This window comes from Zonotrichia leucophrys, chromosome 2 (assembly GCF_028769735.1).
Source record: "Zonotrichia leucophrys gambelii isolate GWCS_2022_RI chromosome 2, RI_Zleu_2.0, whole genome shotgun sequence".
Classification (NCBI taxonomy): Eukaryota; Metazoa; Chordata; class Aves; order Passeriformes; family Passerellidae; genus Zonotrichia; species Zonotrichia leucophrys.
Window position 1 is genome coordinate 125,912,698 of NC_088171.1, and position 21,118 is coordinate 125,933,815.

At 35.7% G+C, this 21,118-nt stretch overlaps 1 protein-coding gene across 6 annotated transcripts in view; it reads left to right on the forward strand.

Annotated features, from left to right (window-relative positions):
* Window positions 1–21,118, forward strand: part of RALYL (RALY RNA binding protein like) — a 367,535-nt gene that overhangs the window by 173,181 nt on the left and 173,236 nt on the right. For all 6 annotated transcript variants that reach the window (XM_064706292.1, XM_064706298.1, XM_064706296.1 and 3 more), the window contains one exon: window positions 11,083–11,361. In XM_064706292.1, the coding sequence (XP_064562362.1) occupies window positions 11,106–11,361 (256 nt within the window). In that variant the 5' untranslated portion in view covers window positions 11,083–11,105. The remainder of the gene's footprint in view (window positions 1–11,082; window positions 11,362–21,118) is intronic.

Genomic DNA, 21,118 nt, shown 5'->3' on the forward strand with positions numbered 1-21,118 from the left:
GTTTTCTTGTAAGTTTCAGAAACCAAATTGCAAATAAACTTCAGATGCCTTTATGTTCAGATGATAGAAGAAAAATTATTCCACAGATAGCTTTGAATTTGTTTTTTATGAAATGCCAAGGAGAGTCTATGGATCTAGTTTATAAGAGCTTTGCACATGGTTGAATTATTGTGATGGAAAAAAGAGCTGAATCAGATCCAAATACAAGACTTAAGACTCTAAAAAAACCATCATTAAATACATATTCATATTTTCTATGAGTTTTTCTTTCTGCGTGTTTTATGTATAGATGATGGAAATTCTCATTATCCTACATGGAAAATCCCATTTTCATATTTTGCATTTCAAAATCAGATTTTCACATTCATTTCACACATTTCACTAAAGTTTATCAAGTAAAGAAATACCAGATGTCTTGTTGTATATCCTCAGTGGTGAGAAATTTCTCGTTTCTTGACTACCTTCGTAATTTTAAACTTTGATATATGCAGATGAGATTTAGGGTGTGAAAAGACAACAGACTTTGTAGATAGACTAAAAAAGCATTCAGCTGTTTTGTGGTGAATGGTAGCATATTACCTTGGGTTCCTGACTCAGGGTGTGCTGTACAGGCTCAAGAATGAAAGCAAGGCTGTGCAGGGATGTGGCAACCTACCAGATGTTGTCTGCAGATGTGCTTTTATTTTAAAGATGCAGTTAACACCCAACAAAAATCTACAAAAATCTAGCCAGGCTGAATAACCAGGGTAAAAGAATGAAATGGAAAAGCCAAAAACACAATATGTCAGTGATTTACCGCATAGTATTACAAAAGTTACTGGCAGAGTCAAATATCAGAATTACTTTGTTGTCAGTAATAGCTTGTCTTCCTATAAGCCAGATGCACATTGTGGTCATCTGCCATAAATCCCCAAGACATGATTGTGAGAGGGCCATTTTGGAGTGAATACAACAGAATATGTGATTACAGTTTGACTCTGATTGTGAAATTCAAGTATTCTTAAAAACCTCTCACCATTATGAAAGATCAAATAATTATTTTGATCAGCTACTAGGGGGGTTAAAACATAAGAAATATCCATTAATAGAAAATACTTAGAAATATACAAAAATCAGAAAAGCAAGAATACCACTAATCCTCAAAACAAACTTATGCTTTCAATTAAACTGTATATTTTCTATTACACTTCCTAGAGCTTCAGCATTTTTCTGGTATTTTGCATTTTTAAATTTCTTTCATGCAACAACCCACTGAGCTGGAATATTGTCATTATTATTGCCAGTTTCCAAAGAAAGAGGACAACGTGGAGATATTAAGTGACTTGCACAAGCTCTCTTATCAAGTCTGTACCAGAGCTAGGATTACAATTTGGAAGCTCTTGACTTCTTGCTTGGTATTCAACAGCCTAGACCATGACATTCCTCAAATCCAATTTCAAACTCTTATAAAATAATAGAAGAAACATAAGGGAGCAAAATGCTAGTCAAAAATAATGCTACCAAAAGTTTTGCCACAGACTTCAATAGCACAAAATTTGTCTACCTATGAGATAATTATAGCACTTCCATGAGCAATAAATAACAGACTTTACTTTAAAAATGCATGACAAATTTTCCAAAATAGTTTTCTTCCCTGAAGAATAATTTGAAAAATTTCTTCATATCAGCTCTGCTATGCTTAATGTCATCTGTCCCAAAACCAGCTTAGTACGTATCAGAGAAGGATTGAAATAAGTGTGGTGTTGGGGAAACATCTGACCACGACATTGTTACCCTTATTACAGCCAGTTTTAAATAATAGCTTTATATTCTAAATCATTAAAGCAATTCATTAATTAAAATTTCAGAAGATGTTGTACATTGTGACTGTAAACTCCCTTGAGGGCAGAGAAAATTGATGGAGTTTATTAGGAAGGTTAGAAATATAAAAAATAATAGTAGGAGACTATCTTATTTGCCAAGGCTCATTTAATCCTCACAGTGATATGAAGCTGAAGAGAAAGCACAAAGACAGAGAGAGGAACAGTGCCAAATGGCACCAAGCATTTCTACTGAACACACGATTAGCTGGAAATAACACATGACAGCAAATATAGCTAAGATTTTTTTTAGGTGATCCATAGTATCACGAAGTAACCAAGTGACGAGAAAGACAGCAGTCCGGCACATTTTACTGCCACTGCACCCAAAATTGAAGACTGAAAACAGATTTAGGCAACCATAGAAAGTAGGATATGCTTTAAAAATTATTAAAAGTTCAGCAGGAATAATCTTCTCTAATCAAGAGAAGATTAAAATAGCTTGCTGCATAAATGATAAATGATGACTTAGATGAGATAGCTGACTACAAATAAATCTGGTCAAAATATTGGAAGTGAAGTTTGCCTTTTGCTTAAAAAACAAACAAAAGACCCCAAACTTGTTAATTTCATTCTCCAAGAACGTGTCTGACAGCAAGTAAAAGCAATGCATCCCAATACAAAAACTTCCATTATCATTTCCTGGATATGCATATCCAGCACATAGATTCAAAGAAGACATGTTAAAGTATCAAATTTAACACATTATTTTAATTACTAATTAAAATTATTAATTAATTTACTAATTAATATAAAAAGTGTCCAAATTGTGCTCTCTGTCCTCAAGACATTTTGAAAGGTGAATTATTACCTGTAGGACAATAGCAAAGGTCCCATTATGGAATCTGCTAAGTGACCTCAATGTCTAAATCTCTTAAATATACCATTGAAGTGTGTATCTCCTTAAGAAATTACACAGGTAGATAATGCATTATCTTTACTCCAATTTGAACCCTATTTAAAATTCTGAATAATTCTTAGGGTTTTTTTTTTTTCCTGATTTCACTCTATGGTTTGCACGGTTATACTGGTATGTGCTATCACGATTACTTCTTATCTTAGCCACCAGAGTTGCATCTTGACAATGTATAAATAAATCCTTGTATTTTATAGGGTTTAAATAAGAGGAAGGAGTGCTCATCAAATGTTTTATCAGAGAAACATATTTCTTTACAGGGTTATTTTCTACATCCTGAGAACAAAGAGCATGTGAATAGGAGGGAAAATCCCTACTTTTCTTTGCTGACAGGTTACATTTCCTCTAGCCCATTAAGGCAGGAGAAGGTTCCAATGAATTAAAGAGGCTAAGGATGATGCTCCATCCACCTGTACAGACCTTTTCCTTTTTCCTCCCACTCCTTGCTGGTGGTACTACTCCTGGCATAGAGTGCACTTCTTCCCCTTACTGTTCCAAAAACTTAAACAACTAATGCAAAATAATATATCCTTGAAAGTGTTTATTTTTGTTGGTATGTTACTATTAACCCCTAACATAAAAATTTAAATTTTTTTACAAGTAGATATGTTTTATTCACCTTCCACAAAGACAGTATTTGTCTCTTTAAGAAGAGTGACAGCAGAAGATGAAGTGAGGTCTGCTATATCATTTTATCTTTCAGTGCTTCATTTTCTACAAGATGTGGCACATTGATGCATATTGTCATTTACGCAGCTCCAGAAATGCCAACTTGAAGGGAGCATTGTCCGCGTTACAGACAAGATGTGTCAACCCCTTATTTAAAGTAATTGAAAGGAAGCAAAAAGCTAAACCATATAAAAATAAACAAACAAACAAATTAATTTATTTATTAATAAATAAAAAGGCAGGATATATTTAAGAGACAGAGAGAGAGAGAGGAGTCATGTTCTTTAACTTTAATGATGACTGGAAAAGCCTGAGTATTTTGATGTGAATATAACTAAGCATCTTATGAATAAATTTTTTCTTTATTTCTGTGACCTAGAAATAATAATTCAATGAAAATGAATTTAAAACATAAAGAAGAAAGAATTTCACCAAGACAAAATATATTTTATCTGATAGCTTTCAGTCCTCTCTTCCCTCCTTCTCATTTCTGACAGCCATCATGAAATATCCAATAGTCATGTTTCCAACAGATAGGAAAAATTTTATAGGGGTTTTGTCAAGTAGTGATTTAATGGAGATAAAATACTTTTAATGACTACTTATTAAAGCAATTAATATGAATATTGACTTTTCTCCATAAAATGCCAGTAAAGTACCAATGCAAGATTAATCTATGTGCAGGACATTTGATGCACAGAAGAATATTTCAAATGCTTAAATGCCTTAACATTTTCTGCAACTCTATAAAAATGTTAATGTTATCACTGTTTCTAAAAGTTAATTGAAAAGTAGAGAAAATATTTTATGGCATAATCTTTTTTTCTTGATATAAATTTTAATAATTATTGATTCTTTAAGCTCAAACCCAGCACATCACAGAAAATCTCAGCTATTAAAGCAGCAATTGAACCTTGATATTAACAAAAGTTCAGCTTTTAACTGAGACTGGCCAGCAGAAGGGCAGAGATTGCTTGGAAATGCTGAAAAGAGCAAAACCCAAGGTGTTTTGGGCCAGAAACTGATCACATCACATAGTGCTGCCTTTTTTTCTATCTAAAGACCAATACTATGATGCTTGATTTTTTGCCAGAATGTTCAGGTTGGTCCCCAGATATTTCAGCAATTAATTTCTCACAGTCTGTACTTCCTACTGTGGATTTCTGTTGTAGTGCAGATTTCATTGTGGAAACAAACATGAGTGTTGAACCCTGTGTCTGTTAAGGGCTTTATCATTTTAAGAAGGATTTGCAATAATCAAATGTGCACTATGAATCTCAGCATGCAAGGATCTTATAATAAATATCAAAAATTAAGATCTGGAATTTAATGGTGCTTAGAGTAACTTTTCGGTGTTGGAAATTTTCATATTTAAAAATGTTTCTCCACAGCATTACTCTTTTGCTATCACACACATCTAGTCCAGGCTGTTGATTACTTACTGGCCCAGCTCTAAACACGATCTCAAAACAATTTGTTTTTGTTTTGGAGGAGGGGTGGTGGGAGAAGGGAAATGAAAGTGAATTTGATTTTTTCCTGTTTCTTTTGTAAAAAAATATAAATACATGAAAGTTTGAAATTAAGTCTCTGTAAAAGTAAGACTCTTTTATTTAATTTTCAGAGAGGATTATTTTTCCTTAAAGATTTTTGATTTTATTATTTTAGTTTTTCCTCAGTAGACCCTATTTTTTCCTAAAGACACCGCAAGTAATACTTAGTTTATTCAAATCTGTAGACTTTTCTTTATTTAGTTAAAAAGTTTTATTGTTGAAAGGTAAGAAACAGCTCTAAGATGAAAGAACATAAATACATAGAAACTCCTGAAAGTGTTACTAAATTTAATGAAGACAATTTTTAAAAAGCAAAATTAGGTATAGATCTTAGGAAAAAATGAAAATAAGAGAAAATAATAAGAGAGAAAACTCAAGTCATCAATATAAATATTTCCTAGTCTTCTAAAGAGATTTATCTTATTTTTCTAATTATAACAAAGTTATTACAGGTTAGCCTTGTTGGTTAATTCAGCATAGGAAAATGCATAAGGACATGTCCAGAGACAATATTTCAGTATTTGGTAGAAATTTTAGTTAGAAGTCATGGATTCCTCTCAGTATTTTAAAATAAGAAACAGCTGTACAATTGGGAAAATGCTGAAATTAATCGCTTTCACAATTCCTTTAATCAATATCCTCAAACATTTATATATCTTTAAATTTTTCTTACATTTTGCCCAAATCACTGTCAGTTCAAAGGCATATTTTGCATTTTACTGTGTGAAGAATCATTGTTAACATGCATAAAGCAGCTCAGGGAGCAGAAGTCCAACAGGACTTTTATGATCGTGCCTTGACGCTACTGCCTAAAAGAAAAGCTTGGGAGCTACTGGAATGTAGATTTTGACAAGGTGTTCTCTTTCTCTTCGATTTGAGTTTTGTGTTTTCCCTGCACTGGGCCATGGCACAACTGGAAAGGGATTGTGGTCTGCACTTGGTGCCAGGCACAGCCCAGAGGGGAAGCAGCTGTGGCATGGAGCTGCGCCTTCACATATGCATCTTATGGAAAGATGATGAGTTTCACAGCCACAAAGTAATGTACTGTCCTGCTGGTGCTTAGCCAAGTTTTGTCAGAAAATGCTGGAAAAGTGAGGGAAGCCAAGACTTAAATTATACTCCCTTCTTTTGCACATCAAATTGACTGGTTTAAACTTTTCACTTGTACGTCCCGGATGATAGGAATTTCATTTTAGGAAATTGTGTCTTCATTCCAGTTTGACATATTAGAAATGTTGATGTTTAAGAAAGAATTTTAGAGATCTGCGTAGTAAAAGAAATGGCCTAATTTATTACTTTTTTTTTTAACTATACCAAGATGAACTAGCTACTTCTTGGTAAAATAACTAAATCAGCTACTGCGTAGAACAATACTGTATGTAATGAAGTGTATTGAATAAATATGAAGTGCACTGACAGCTAAATGTTATTTGTAAACCATTTTTTAAAAGATATGCTTGGCATATAGGAGGAATTTATTACCAAAAAGGATCACTTCAATAATAGGAAATTAGCAAGATACCTTATTAAAGGCTGCAACGAAATGAGATTATTTCAGATATGTTTCTCTCACTAATTCATTTAGTTCTGCATTTGTATGAGGTACAATGTTTGTGATTTTACTGATAGCTGTCATGGTTTGAGCCTGGCACAGAGCCAGTGCCCCCCATGAAAATGCCCTCACCCTGGTGTCTGCTGTGAGATGTGACCAGGAATAAGCAAAACAGGCTTTGGCTTGAACATAAAGAACACTTTATTACCTAAACTACAGGAAAATAGGGAAAGACCATAAGGGAAAAAAAAGAAAAAAATTGAAAACCTTACAAAAAACCACTTTCCTCCTCCCCACTACCTGACTTTCCCAATCCGATACATTCTCCCAAAACACCAACTGCCCAGCCTTGGCCCCACACTTTAGTATACTCAAACTTCAGTTCATGAAGAGGAAAGGAGTCCTTTTTGTTCCATAGGCTTCTCCTGGAAACACACTGAAACCTCGTGTGCTTCTCTGTCACTTCGGCACCGCCCGGAAAAAAAAGTCCTTTTGCCGCTTGTGACATCTTCCTTCCATGCCCAGTGCTCTCACCACTGACGCATGGACCAGAGCTGCTTTTAGGGTTGTCTTTCAAGGATGCCTTGTCTCACTCCAAAAAGGCACAGTCTCTGCTTTGGGACATCTGTCCCCCCCATATTTTTCCAACCCCCTGGGGCCGGGGGGTCCTCACGAATGAACCCTCCTGGTTTCTGAGCCACTGCTTCCCCCTAAGTGCAGTCTGTGTCACAGGAACAACTGAGTCCATGGCCACAAGAAAAGTCCAGCCAAAAGGCCACTCCAAATCATCTCTCCCCATTCAATCATCTCCACGTTCTTCGGGCCAGGTCCTTGTCTCATCTCATCTCTTATCTCCCTTCTTATTCAGCTTCGAGGAGGATTAGCATTTTTTGCAAGGCCCCAATCATGAAAGAAAGGGGTTAAAACTTGCAGTCTCTGTCTGTCCCGGAGCGGCACTCCCACACACGCTGCCCACACGCTGCCGCTCCGGCCGGGCACTCTTCCTCCCCCCTTCTCCTCCTGGGCCGGCTGCTATCACATTCGGTGTCGCCGGCTCTCTCTCTCTCTCTCTCTCCTGGGGGGGAATGGCTGCCCGAGGGCTGACTCCCTGGGATCTTCCACCCTTCCATCCTCGAAGCCCCCTCACCTCTCATCTCTGTCCAGGCCCAGGGCCTACCACGTGGCTGCCCCTCCCCCGCCCAGCAGCAGCGGCTGGACGAGGGAGAGATCTGACCTCTTCGCCGCGACGTCCCAAGAGAGAGTGCCAAGGGCAGTGCCCTGCTTTTTAACCCCTGTGTATTCTCGGAGGTGTGTCCAAACCCCACTGGCTACACCAGGTGCCAGTCTCAAACCCAAAACCTTCATTGGTTTGACCACAGCTTCCCAGAATTCCCACTTCTTCCTGGTCAAACCACCACAATAGCTCAGAGAATATGGGTATAATTCAGTATTCACTGATGCATATTAGAAGTGAGGTGTAGAAGTTACCATAAATTCTTTCACATTGTAATGAAGATCCCACAGATCTTTGATTTTTATTAAATATTCACAGTTGTATTGTGACCAGCAAGGCAATCAAATCTCAATGATTCATGTTAGTATTATTTGCACCCTTTGAATTTCTGCAGCACGTTTTCCTGACTGCTCATTTGAATATGAGAGAACCCACCAGACAACTACTTCTCTTTGTGTTATAAAAATATCGTAAATTTGCATTGCAAAGAACAACTACAACAGAGAAATATTCAATGTCCTATTCAAAGTCTATTTAAATTAGTACATAGAAAAACTGGGCAAAACTGAGGATTTTTATGAAATAACAATAGTTCACCAAATCCCATGTTAAATGGCTAAACAACAGAGGAAATACAGAGTGCAGTAAAGTGTTTAGAAAACATTGTGGTGGTAATGTGTGTGGTAGAAAACGTTGGTGGTGATAAATAAAGTGTTTTGTTGCATATACTTTTCATGGGAATCTTGACTTCTGGCAGATTTTCTGTAAATTTTTTTCTCCATGGATTTTTTTAATGGTCTGTTGGTCATGCTTAAACATTCCAACAGAGGTCACATTGTTGTGTTAGAATTTATATAACAAAAAACATAGCACTTAGTAAAAACATGCTGGTCTGAAGATTAGAAAGTGGAAATAGAGGCACTAAAAGCATCTTACTGAAGAGCCATGCAGCAGTGGAAGAGAAAATTGTACCCTTCCAGGCTACTGCTTTCTAGGCCAGTCATACTTGTGATAAACTACCTCTATGTGTTTACTAAAATAACCAGCTACCAGCTCAATCAATGTAGATATTATCAGATACTAGATAGATAAGATGCTAAAAATTGTATAAGCACAGATACAGCTTTTTTTTTCCTGGATCTTCACAAAGATAAACACAGTACTCTCCGTGGTAAGTTTTCCCAATAGAGTGGTATTTGGAGTGCTGTGTAACTCAGCAGCACAGGGGATAGCAGATGTTCCTTGTCCCTCAGCAACTGCCCAAACCCTGTTATTGTTATACCTTGTTACTCTTATACCTTGTTGTTCTGCCCTGTTACCTCTTCAGTTTGGGTCAGTAGGGCTCTTTAAGCTAACATGGCTGTGCTACTGTCATTTTGACTCCTGTGTAGTACAGGTGTATGTAAGATAGGGTTAAACTTCCTGGGTCCCAGAAAACATCAGTAGTCTTATTTATGCCAATGTGGATCTTAGTGTGCATTATATTTACATTTGTAAATGGTTTGCCTTGACAATGTTACAGTACTAAGCATACTGCTTTGAATGTTCACAATATTCAGGTTAGCTATATACAGACATGACTTCAAATATGCACAATCTGCACAGCAATCTAGAAATATACAGTATTGAATTTGTCTTATGATAAAGGTCAGAAGTTTGTGTCCAAGGCAGTTTTCCTGGTTTTCCAGGATGAAATGTATGCATGCATACAGTATGTTATGTTTCCACAATGTATTTTAAAAATAAATAAACTTAGAGGAAAATACCCTTTATTTTATTTTCTTCTAAATGCTGTAACATAAAGTTGCCATGCTGAGGTGTTAATCAAGTGAAAGCTTTTTGACTGGCAGCTCTACTGCATACATTCATTTAACGAAGCAGGCTGTTTGCTGAGACTTAGGAGGACTGCCCATACATCTCTCTTGTACGTTCTTGGCTGGAAGGTGGGGTTTGGATGCTCTGGGATGGAGGACAGTCAAAGTGCTGATGGCTGTGACTGTGGTTGTTTTGTTCAGTAGGTATTCTGTGGAGTTCAGTGACAATGGCTCCTTTTTCTAGCTTCATGTATGGTAGCTACAGATTTAAAATACAAAACTTCCAATTTAGATGTTCAGAATAGAAGCTATTATACCTTTTCATTCTGAGAAATGAACTGAGTTTTAACTGTGAAAAGTATATAACTGGATTCTCTTCTTGCTTGAGTTGTTACTCGAATCTAATCAAAAGCATGAACAGGTTAAAAAATAGTAGCATAGTTCTTGGCTGTAAGATATGGCCCATATTTCACTGCTGCCTAAATGACCTTTTTCTGACAAAAGAAGTTTTCTCTACTTAAAGCTATGCATATTTTTTACATTTCTGTGGCCTACTAAAGCTAAAGAGAATGCAGTGCAGATGTGGGACAATTTTTTTATTTCATTTCCGTCTAAGTAAATTGACGTAAATATGGAAATAGACAGACCTGCTGGCAGGAAGAATTTGCATAGAAATTACGATAATCACATGCACTTCAGAGGGGTGAGGTGATATGACCACAAGAAGTGTTGGGGTTTTTTTTCTTCTTTTACCAAATCTTTCCCAGAAATAATGTGGTTATTCCCATCAGAGATTTACCGGGATGCGTTTCCACTCGTGACCTCAGATAAAAGAGAAAAGAAGCAAGAAAATCTGTGTTCCTAGAGTTAAAGTGGTTTATTTTTCTACTTTTTAATTCTCAGAACATAAGCCACTGTCTTTTCTCACTTCTTTTTTGGTACTGAATTTACAGGGAAAATTGTTCTGATAGAAATATATTGATTGTAGTAAAGAATTGTATGTTACCTGCCTTGCACACCTCACAGCGTTATTTAACTGGTGAGAAATGTGCTCTAACTGACACCAAACAAAAGCAGAGTTGTTTTTCATTTTAAGAGTTTGCTCTCTACGTGGCCTTGAATGTTCGTTTCTTTGACAGTAGATAATGATTCATTCTCTTGCTTTGCAGTTTCTAGATGGCTAAGTACTTAAAAAGTCAATATTGAATTTCTAAGCAGAAATCCACATATGATTACAGTAAAGCTCTGCTATCACAGCATTATATTAAGTGATGTATTGGTATATTCCACATCTATAAAAATAAGTTTAAATTTTACTTTTGAGGTGTATTTTAAAATGTGCTATGTTGATTTTATTGATAGTTTGATTCTTCTGAATCGAGATTCACCCAAAGTGAAAAATTAAAAGTGAATTATCGCTGTAAAAATCATCCAAAGTCAGGGTAACTGTATGCTTGGAAGCATAATTCTCTTTGTTTTTTATTTAAGGTTTAAAGCCAAGTGATCCAACCATGACTGGCAAAACACAGACGAGCAATGTCACCAATAAGAACGACCCAAAGTCCATCAACTCCAGAGTCTTCATCGGTAATCTGAACACAGCTATTGTCAAAAAAGGTGACATCGAAGCAATCTTTGCAAAGTACGGGAAGATCGTGGGCTGCTCGGTGCACAAAGGTTACGCCTTCGTACAGTACATGAGCGAGAGGCACGCCAGGGCCGCCGTGGCGGGAGAGAATGCCAGGATCATTGCAGGGCAGCCGCTAGGTAAGGGTTTGTTAATGCCATGGGAATGCTGCTTTCTCTTTCCCTTCTGTTTGAAATACCACCTGCTGATGGCGCCTGCAGGACTAGTGAGTTTGTTTGCCGATGTTCCATCTCAGCATATTTCCAGGATTTTGGAACTGACAGAATGTTTAACATACGATGTGTTGCCTAGGTGCTACAAAATATTTAGCCCTATAAACTGCTTATTTATTAAACAGATCACTTCTGAAAACTTTATACTTATTTGTAATTCCACTGTAGTGAACATGATTATTCTTGTGAAGAAAAAATGACTATTTTTTCATAGAATCTACTTTAGTAAATTTACTGTAGTATAACAGGGCTCATCTAATAGATGAGGTTTTCTTTCATGTAATGAATCTAAAATGATACCCAGCCCACAGATGTGTCAGATATTATACAGAAGCAAAAGAATAGTTTTTATTTGTCCTTGAAATCATGGCAAATCAAACTATAACAGTGTTATTTAGAGAAGTATATTATTAAAAACTAAGATTGCAGGTTTCCCACATAATAGTGTAAACATTGTTATCTGAATTCTAAATAAACAAAAGAAAAAAAAGTAATATTTTTCTCTTGTAGTGCTTTGTCATGAATGCTTAAGTAAAATCTAGTTGTTACATAATGCAAATTTTACCTCTGGAAGCTATTTTTAATTGCCTATGTAGGCTGTCAGTGATAAGCCCTGGAGTCCATTCTTAGACTTACAGTCATATATATACAGTAGCAATGTTTAGTACAGCAAGATGCTTGGTAGGATTCAGAGGTCTTTCACTACAGCTCTGAATTGTATTGCTCATATTCAACACCAAGTGTGTAATGGCTACGTCAGGAAAAGGTGAAGTGTAGCCAGTGTTTTGGCTGTAACAAGCCATAAAGAATCAATATGGCTTGTTCGTTTTCAGTGTTGCAGGCTGTGGAAATCTATTTTTCTGATTGTTTGTAGAAATTGAAGCATTTGTGTTACATGGACAGTTCTTTTATCACAGTTATTGAACAGTAATTTTAAGTTTTATATTTTAACTCCTACCTTTTGGGTTCAAGAGAAAAACAGATTAAATAATTTCAATTGTATTCAAGGGGAGATTGCTTTCGAACTTCATTAGGAAAAGTCATATAGATGAGTGAAATAAAAGAACTCAAGTGATAAAAGCAAGGCAGCACAGTCAGTCTGTGGGATGGCATTATTGGAAGACGTTTCCTGGAGCGGTGTTCTCCAAGCAATAGGCCATGTAATGCCATCAGTGCATTACTTACAGCTTCTTGCACACTGGTCTGACCAGATTTTTTAAACTGTGTTTTCCTAAGGCAATAGATCTGTTATTACTATGATTACCGTTGCTAGACTCTTTAAGTATTTCTTGTGGCATCTGTAATATGCCAAGCATTTTGTAGAAGGAAATGCCTTTCCACTACTCTGTGTACTTTTGTGCTTTCTGTAGCAGGGAAGTGAATTTGTTGCAAAGGAAATTAAGTGACCAATAATTGCTTGAGTTGTTTGAATATTTTAATAGTAACAGAAATTATTTACTCAATATTAAGTTTCAACTGTTTAATCTTAAAATATTTTGATTTTTCTGCACATTCTCCTGATAACATATTCATACTTCAGTTCCTAATATATCAAGAAATATAAAGAATAAGCAAGGTGAGATTTTCTTTTTTCCTTCCTAATTTGGTCTTTTTTATATGTGAAATGCAGTTGCTATCAGTATGGTTTGACAAAAATAATGAATTTATAAAAATGGAACTTCTCATTAAAGAAATTGGTTCTATGAATTGTTCTAATTGGCAGTAGACATTAGCAGTCACCACACATTAATGAGTAGATGACTGAGAAAATTTACTTGGGATTTTGACCCAGAACATCTTAGGCACAAATAGTGCATTACTGTGAAAATGAAAATTACTTTTTTTTCTCTGTCCTGAGAGCTTTGCATTCTGAAATAAACAGAACTAATTAATTTATGCCAGCAGTCAAGTTAGGGAAAGGGACAGGAAAATCCTGTTACAGATGTACAAATAAACTTGTTTAACATAGCTGAATTTTCTATTAAATTGAATTAGAATAAATTAGTAATGTGAGGGCTGGATGATAACCAGATAAGGAAAGTTATTTGAACAAGGGAATATTTGAAAAACATTATTCCACGGTATATGCCTGATACTACTATACACTAGTACTCAGTACCTCACAAAAGAAAGCATAGCTTCATTTAGATTATGTTAATAATGTACATTAGCCCTTTCATGGTATGGTGAACTGAACCATTTACATTAGCTCCTGCCTTTTGTGAACTAATGCCATTCAAAATGATGTAACTCTATTATCAGAGTCAGAAACCTTTCACATGCGTGTATCTGAAATTTAAAATTGAACCCGTAAATTCTTGTAGCTTTTTAGAGTGCCACACAGTTCACTGCATATCCTGTCTAAACGTTTCCTCTGAGCTGGAGCCACAAAAGATTAGGCTCAGTAGGTATATAACAAAGCATTTTGTTTAGCAAACTCCTCAGATTAGATGTACAAATCGAAAGCATTGGAATTACCCTAAGTCTTGCCAGCTTCCTGTGGGTCATTATTATTGGCCTGTTATTGGTCTCATCCATCAACTCTGAAGAGTGTAGTGGTCAGTGTTATGTAATGGTGGTGCCAGGGATACTGCAACTTGACGGAAAAGGATTTCATGAGCTATGTGATTTCCAATCTTCCTGTTTCATAAAGTGCAACACACTCTAAAAAGTTGTGGGGTAGAGATCGTAAAGGAAGACAAAAAATATGCTTGGGAAATTTATTGCTATTATTGTGAAGTACAGTGTAGTTTCTTGAAGTAATATTATGTCTTCATGGGAATAGCATGTTTTCCTGCCCTCAGGACAGAGACAGGTCAGTATAGGGCACAGGAGTCTGCTTCACAATGATTATTTTGTAAATTGCTTCAGGCTGAAGTTGAGAAAATATTGAAGTTGTTCTAGGACAAAACTGCAAGTTATGTTCTTTGTTGTGGGAACACATCCACACTATTAACTCTTCTCAAAAGTTTCTCACCCTTTTATGCACACTTGTGAGTTACAGAATATTTGTGTATGTCCACTTCCTTTCCAAATAGGACAAAGAGACAGAATGAATAGGAATTATTCTGAGGAAGTAATGAGTCTGTGAACTTTACCAAGGGTGATTTTATCCTTCTCTGGTGAGCAAAGGATTAGACACCTGCTTGCTCAAAAATGAATGGTGCAAATCCCTCATTGCAGCTGCAGGCTGAGGAAATGAGCTGTAACCTTTCTCATAGTGAGGAGCCCAAGCCTGAACACAGGATTTGAGGTGCAGCCTCACCAATGTCAAGTGCAACAGCATGATCACTCTCCTGGTCCTGCTGGCCAGTTTCTGATACAGGCCAGGATGCCATTGTCCTTCTTTGGCCACCTGGGCACACTCCAGCTCATGTTCAGCTGCTGTTAACCAGCACTGCTGGACTCTTTTCCTCCAGGCAGATTTCCAGACATTCTGGAAATCATCCCCACTCTGTAGCTCTACATGGGATTCTTGTGACCCAAGTGCAGGTCCCAACACATGATCTAATTGAACCTCATCAATGGCCTTAGCCCATTGATCCAGTCTGTCCAGATCCCTCTGCAGTGCCTCCCACCCAACTTGCTGCAAACTTGCTGAGAGTACACTCCATCCCCTCACTCAATCATAAATAAAGATTTTAAGATAAAGATATGCATCACAGCTTCTCTCTGAAATTCTGGTATAACTATCATATCAACTTCTAAATCATAATGTCCCTTTGATTATTCTTGGTTAATAGTTCATAGCCTTCTATTTTATAATACCTTAATTATTATGTCTAATTCTTTTTTTTCATTTTCATGCACATTTTTATACCAGGATAATTCCTTTAACTTGAGAATTTTTCTTCATTTGTGCATATAAGCCAGGGCTTATACAGGTATCTTATTAGAGGTATCTTATAAAAAAAGTTTAATGGTCTAAGGCTTGTACTTTTTGTTCTTTTTCATGAAAGACACATGGAATTTCATTGTTGGATCCTTAGGAAAAGGAAAGATTATAGTACCAAGACTACAAGAGATGCTGTAGTTCTCCAGCTGATGCCCTTTTTAACTAATAAATAAGTTCCTCTGTAGCTTGAATCGTGTTCTGTTGCTGCAAATATTACTCACCTGTGTCGCCTTCAGGTCTAAATTAGATGCAGTCTCTGAATACCAAGTGAGTGTATATTGACCCATAGTCTAAGGTAAGATGCTGGTTGCAGATATTTATTTTCAGAGACATACTCTTTTACACATCCTTTTGAGAAGCACAAGAGCCCTGAAGGGGCTTTTTAAATTATAACTACCCAGTAGAAAATATCCAAGGTGAATAGCAGGTAATAAAGGGAGATTTTAGAGAGACTCAACATATACCTTTGCTGCAAATTGAACTGATGTGATAATAAGGCTGTTTTATCTTTTGTTTCTCTTGCCTCTACTCAAAACATATCTTTTCTATTTTATGTCTGTAATGTCTAACAACACTGAGAGACTTACATGTGTATTTGTAGAACAAGGACTCTCCAGACTGAAACAATTTTTCACCTCAATCTGAGCTACAGAAAACATTAATTGTGTCATGAAAGTTTCTGTCTTAAAAGGAATAAATGCTTTTGCTGTTTTAGTGAACTAATTTGTGAAAAAAAGCATTTTGACTTAAAAAAATAACAGATTTACCCAAATTTTCTGGATGACTAATCTTTATCTAAGCCAACGATAGGCTAAGATAAGAAAGTCGAATCTAAATTAGGGGTTATTCCATTTCCACTTAGTTATCAGTTTTCAGTCAGTAGCATGGAAGCATACCAATCTTTTATTTGTACAAACATAAGTCATGATTTATTAGAGCAATCTGGGTACTCTTACCAACCTACCTCCCACTAATGTAAAGGAAGGATTTATCAGGAAAGCAATGCTGTCTTGTTTTAAAGACTATAGTGGAGCAGCAACTGAAAAGGTTTCTTATTTTGCTTCTATAAATCTGTAAAGACTTGAGTTTTAATGTGGGTCAAAACATTAAAAGGACAATGACTACCTAAAGCAAACTCCTTAGCATGGACTTTACTGATATAATAAAAAAGTGGGAATATTTAGATATTTTAATGTATATTTTAAGGGAATATTTAAAATAGAATAACCATGTACACATAATTATTATTCATGTATTCAAATTTTGTTTTAAATCACACAGCATTAGAAAATTGTGTATTGTAATTTTCATACTACAGGACCAGAAAGGACAATGCACTTCATAGAAAATTCTTTGCTCATTTGTAATTTCTGCAGACTCACATTTTGATATATTGCACTTTTACACCATGGAGCATTACACCATGGAGTAAATAATCTGAGAACTGTAACTCAGTAATACACAGGTAATTTTCCAGGTAAGTGAGAGTTAGAAAGCTTTAGAGTTAGAAAGTATTTACGTTCTGATGAGCCATGATAACTTTATAGCATATAGTTTTAAACACTTGAAAGTTGTCCTTCAAAGAATATTGTATTCTTCTGATAAAATAATCCACTTTTTAATTAATAGTGTTTAAGCAAAAGCAAAATCATGCTTGTTAACTGCTATATAAGAAATTATCATTATCATGTAAGTTTGAGAATAAAAAATTTAACAAGCAAATACTTGAATCAGTAAAATAAATAATCCATAATCCTATAAAATTTGTGAGATGTTGTGAGTCTTGTCTTACTGTGGGGAGGACTTTTGCATTTGCTGAACTCATATAATTATTTGTTGATTACTTCAAAAGTGATACCAATTTCCTTTTGTAAAGTAGCCATTAACATCCAGGCCAGGTTTTGAGGAAGTTTATTTGATCCAGAACTTTTTTATGTTGAACTAAACATAAAATAATGATAAAGTAAAAAGACCAAGTGGTCTTCTTCCAAAATCAAACTAACAGAAACAAAACCCAAAACATAGTGCATTTGTAGCCAAGATGAACGTAATGCCTAATGTCACAGGAACCTAGAGTGAAACTGGGGATATTGACCCTGGCTTGCACTGTCTTTACTAAGTCATTCCCACTAAATCCCTTCTTAGTCAATGTCTTCATCATCAAGCCCTCCGGCACACACAGATTGTTACAAAACATCTGAAAAATTTTTAATTATATTTCCACAGCTTAGCTCAGAGGAGCTAAATTTTGCCCACTAGAACTAACTCTTCTATTCCATTATTCCAACCTGTTTCTATATTTGGGAACCATTGTAATCCTGTTTCAGCCTACTCTGTGCAGGAACAGGGATCCTGTCCAAAGACTTATCTCATAGGTCTCAGCCTATTTTGCTGAGACATTTTGCTACCCATGCCCTTGTGGTCTTGGTGAGGTCTGTGCAATAGCACACAGGAGTGGCAAGTCTTACTGTAGAGGGCCTCGGATACAACAATCTTTCTTCATAGAGTCTTCTAATAGTGGATAATTTTCATATGTCCCTTACTGTTACACATTTTGGTGTCTCCCAATACTTTATTCCTTCTATTTTTGCAGTAAGACCCTGCAGCCATAGCAGCAGCATATAAACCAGTTTCATGCTCTTGAACAGAAAAACATGATTAAATCTTGTTGTCACGCCACAGTCCTGTTTCTTCTGCATTTCTGTTATCAATATTTCCTCATCCTATATTCACATTGACACAAACCATTCCATGCATGTAAAACAATTCATATAAAGGTAGGAAGGGAGGGCCATTTTTAACAATCATCCCTCAGCAGTTCAGGGCAGGGCACAGTTGCACAATTGATGTATGCTTGTTCCAGAAGAGCAAGCTGAATTCTTCATCATGAAAGAAAAATCCATATTTTAATAGAATGACCTGATTCCTTAGATTGAGAATCCCTGGACTAAGAAAGAATTAGTTTGAGCCCCCATATTTCACAAAAGTTTCTATTTCTCTCTTAGTGAGACTTGGTCAATTCTGAGTGAAACTACAATTTAAATCTATTTTTCATGTTCAGAAAAGCACATATCAATAAAATAGTTTATTTATGAGGTGAACTTATGGGGGTGAAGTTTTCTTTATTGCTTGCTTGATGTTTCTTTCTGTGAAATTCTTTATATTATCATAAAGTGAAAGTTTGCAAAGTTCTTCCTGGAATAAGATTTTGTACTTTGAGCAGCCTGATGTCAGTTCATGCAACTGTTAAGCATGTCCTCCATCATAATACCAAAAATGATGACCTGATTGCTTGTCATCAACAGATGTTATTGAAAGAAAACCTTTCCTTCAAGGCTTTATAAAGATGCATATAAATATACATTTAGTCTTCTGCATGGGCAGCTCATCTTTAAAATCATAGACAAGGTGTTATTATGGGATCTTTCTAGGTCCTTCTCTGCTTTTTGACATGTCTGTATATAGCACATGGTCTATCTGCATAAAATGTCACTTTTTTCATCATTTCAGCCTTGGGTTTCATGAACACTTTATGTCTTCTTTCAAGATGGATCTGATATATCCTTAGCCATTTTGTAAGAGCTTTTCAACACATTTAGATGATGTTATCTCAAAGACCTCTGTATTAAGCCTTTCTTATGTTCATATCTTGATGAGATTGTTATTTTCGGGTTTTTTAGCAAACCACATCCAGAGAGTCCTCTGGATTTGAAGTTAATGCTGTTTTATTTCTGTTGCAGGTCTGTAAGAAGCTTCCTTTTGACAGACAGAATTCTTTACCTTTTCTTAAATTTACTTGCTTTGATTAGTGGCTGCTGAGACCACTAAAATTGTATAGCAAATTTATAATGTTAAATGCTGAACTGTTATAACATTAAGCAGTGACAAAAACATTGTTGTGATAGGTTCTCTCATAATATTTGTCTCAAAGTCCCATGTGGAATGCACAGTACAAAAACAAGAACTATCTCTAGGATGCTCTACAATTTTTGGTTTGGTATGCTAGGAGTTCTTGTAATCTGCAGCTTCACTTCTTTTGCTTGATCTAGCTTGATTTAATTTGATAGACTATTTTCCATTCATTTGGCTTCTTTAATTTTAGATAGAATCTCAACCAGAATGAGTGATATTTTTTAGATCATTTGACAATACTTCACTATTTCACTTGTACTGATGTCGTTAGAGTTGCTAATGTCTTGTCACCTGTTTTTTTTTTAATGCGTGCCTGCCATATATACCCATATATACTTCTTTTCTCATTCTTTTGTTAAAACATTTCATTGGAGACCTCTTTCCAAAGGGTATATGTAGAAATTCACTTCTGCTATGGGTTGTATGGAAAGGGCAGAGAATCAGAAGATTTCTTATCTAAATCTGACAGGCCAGTTTTTATCTTTCTAATCTGTAATTTGAGGCATGGGGGTTTTCAATATGTATTCAGCACTGAATGGTGACAGGACAGAATAATGCTATTTTACTATTGCTATTTACTACTGCTATTGTACTGCAGACTCTCGGTAAGCCCCAGCCCTGTTATTTGTCTTTGGACTATGATTGCTAAAGCCTTGAAATAGATTTGCCTCCCAAGTTATCACTCAGCTGTTTGGAGGAGGAAGTATAGCAAATTTTTTTCCTGCCAGAATACTGATGTAGCATAAAAAATTCTTCTCATAATCATAGTCTAAATTCATGGAAGCTGGTCTTTAGCATTATGAACTTTTAGGATCACTCTTCCTGTTTCTTTCCTAGCATTATGAACTTTTAGGATCACTCTTCCTGTTTCTTTCCTTTCTTAACAGCAAGCTCAGCAAAAATGAAAGTGTTCTTTTTTCTATTTAGCTTAACTGAGACAAGAAATGTTTTGAGGGCACATTTGCTGTCTCAGGTTTGATTTCATGTCTTAAGCCTACTTGCATTTCACATCTAAGGAAAATACAGTGGAGGAAATCTGTTTCTTTCTCAGGTTTCACACTTAATCCTACCATTCTTTCAACAGCAGACAGCATCATCAGCAAAACTGCGCAAGGCACGTATGTATATTGGGAAAAAAAACCCCAAAGTTAGTTGTTTAGAATTTATTAATAATTCAGTTAGTTTTCTGCACGTCATACTGGCAAAGAAAAGTTCACTAGCAAAAAAATAAGAGAAATTTGAAAAATTAGATGCTCTTATTCTATACTACTTCTCCCTTTTCCAGAAGAAATGTTACTATTAATGAGCTCCACTAAAAGCTTATGAAGTTTCAAGTAAAAGTAATTTTCTAGGTATTTTAATTACTCAGAACTGAAAACTATTCATATCCTTAATTGTTATAACCCTTTAAGTGACTTCAGTACCTCCTAAAAAATTATCAGACTTTTTTTCATGGCAAGATTTATAATTTTCAAAAGGCCAACTGAAAAGGGATTAGGCTGGATTTTAGTTTACCTTGGAGAATACATTGTTTTACTTAGAAAATGATAATATATCTTTAAGAAGACATTGTCTATATTCCAACCCAGCACAGAATTTCTAATTTAATTTACATGTAAGTTCAGATATGTGAGTTCCTCAGCTTTCTCACACTAAATGGTAATGGTCAGGTGGCTGAAAGATGTGGATATACACTAGCTTGCCCCCAAAAGAAGTACAATCATTTCTACAACTAAGGACTAAAGGTGCGCAGGAGTTCCTTGAAAGTCTTTGCTTCCATGAGTAAGATTCTTTTACTTTTTTTTTTTTATAATTTTTTAGGTGTGAAATGGTGCACTTAAAGACCAACTGCTTTCC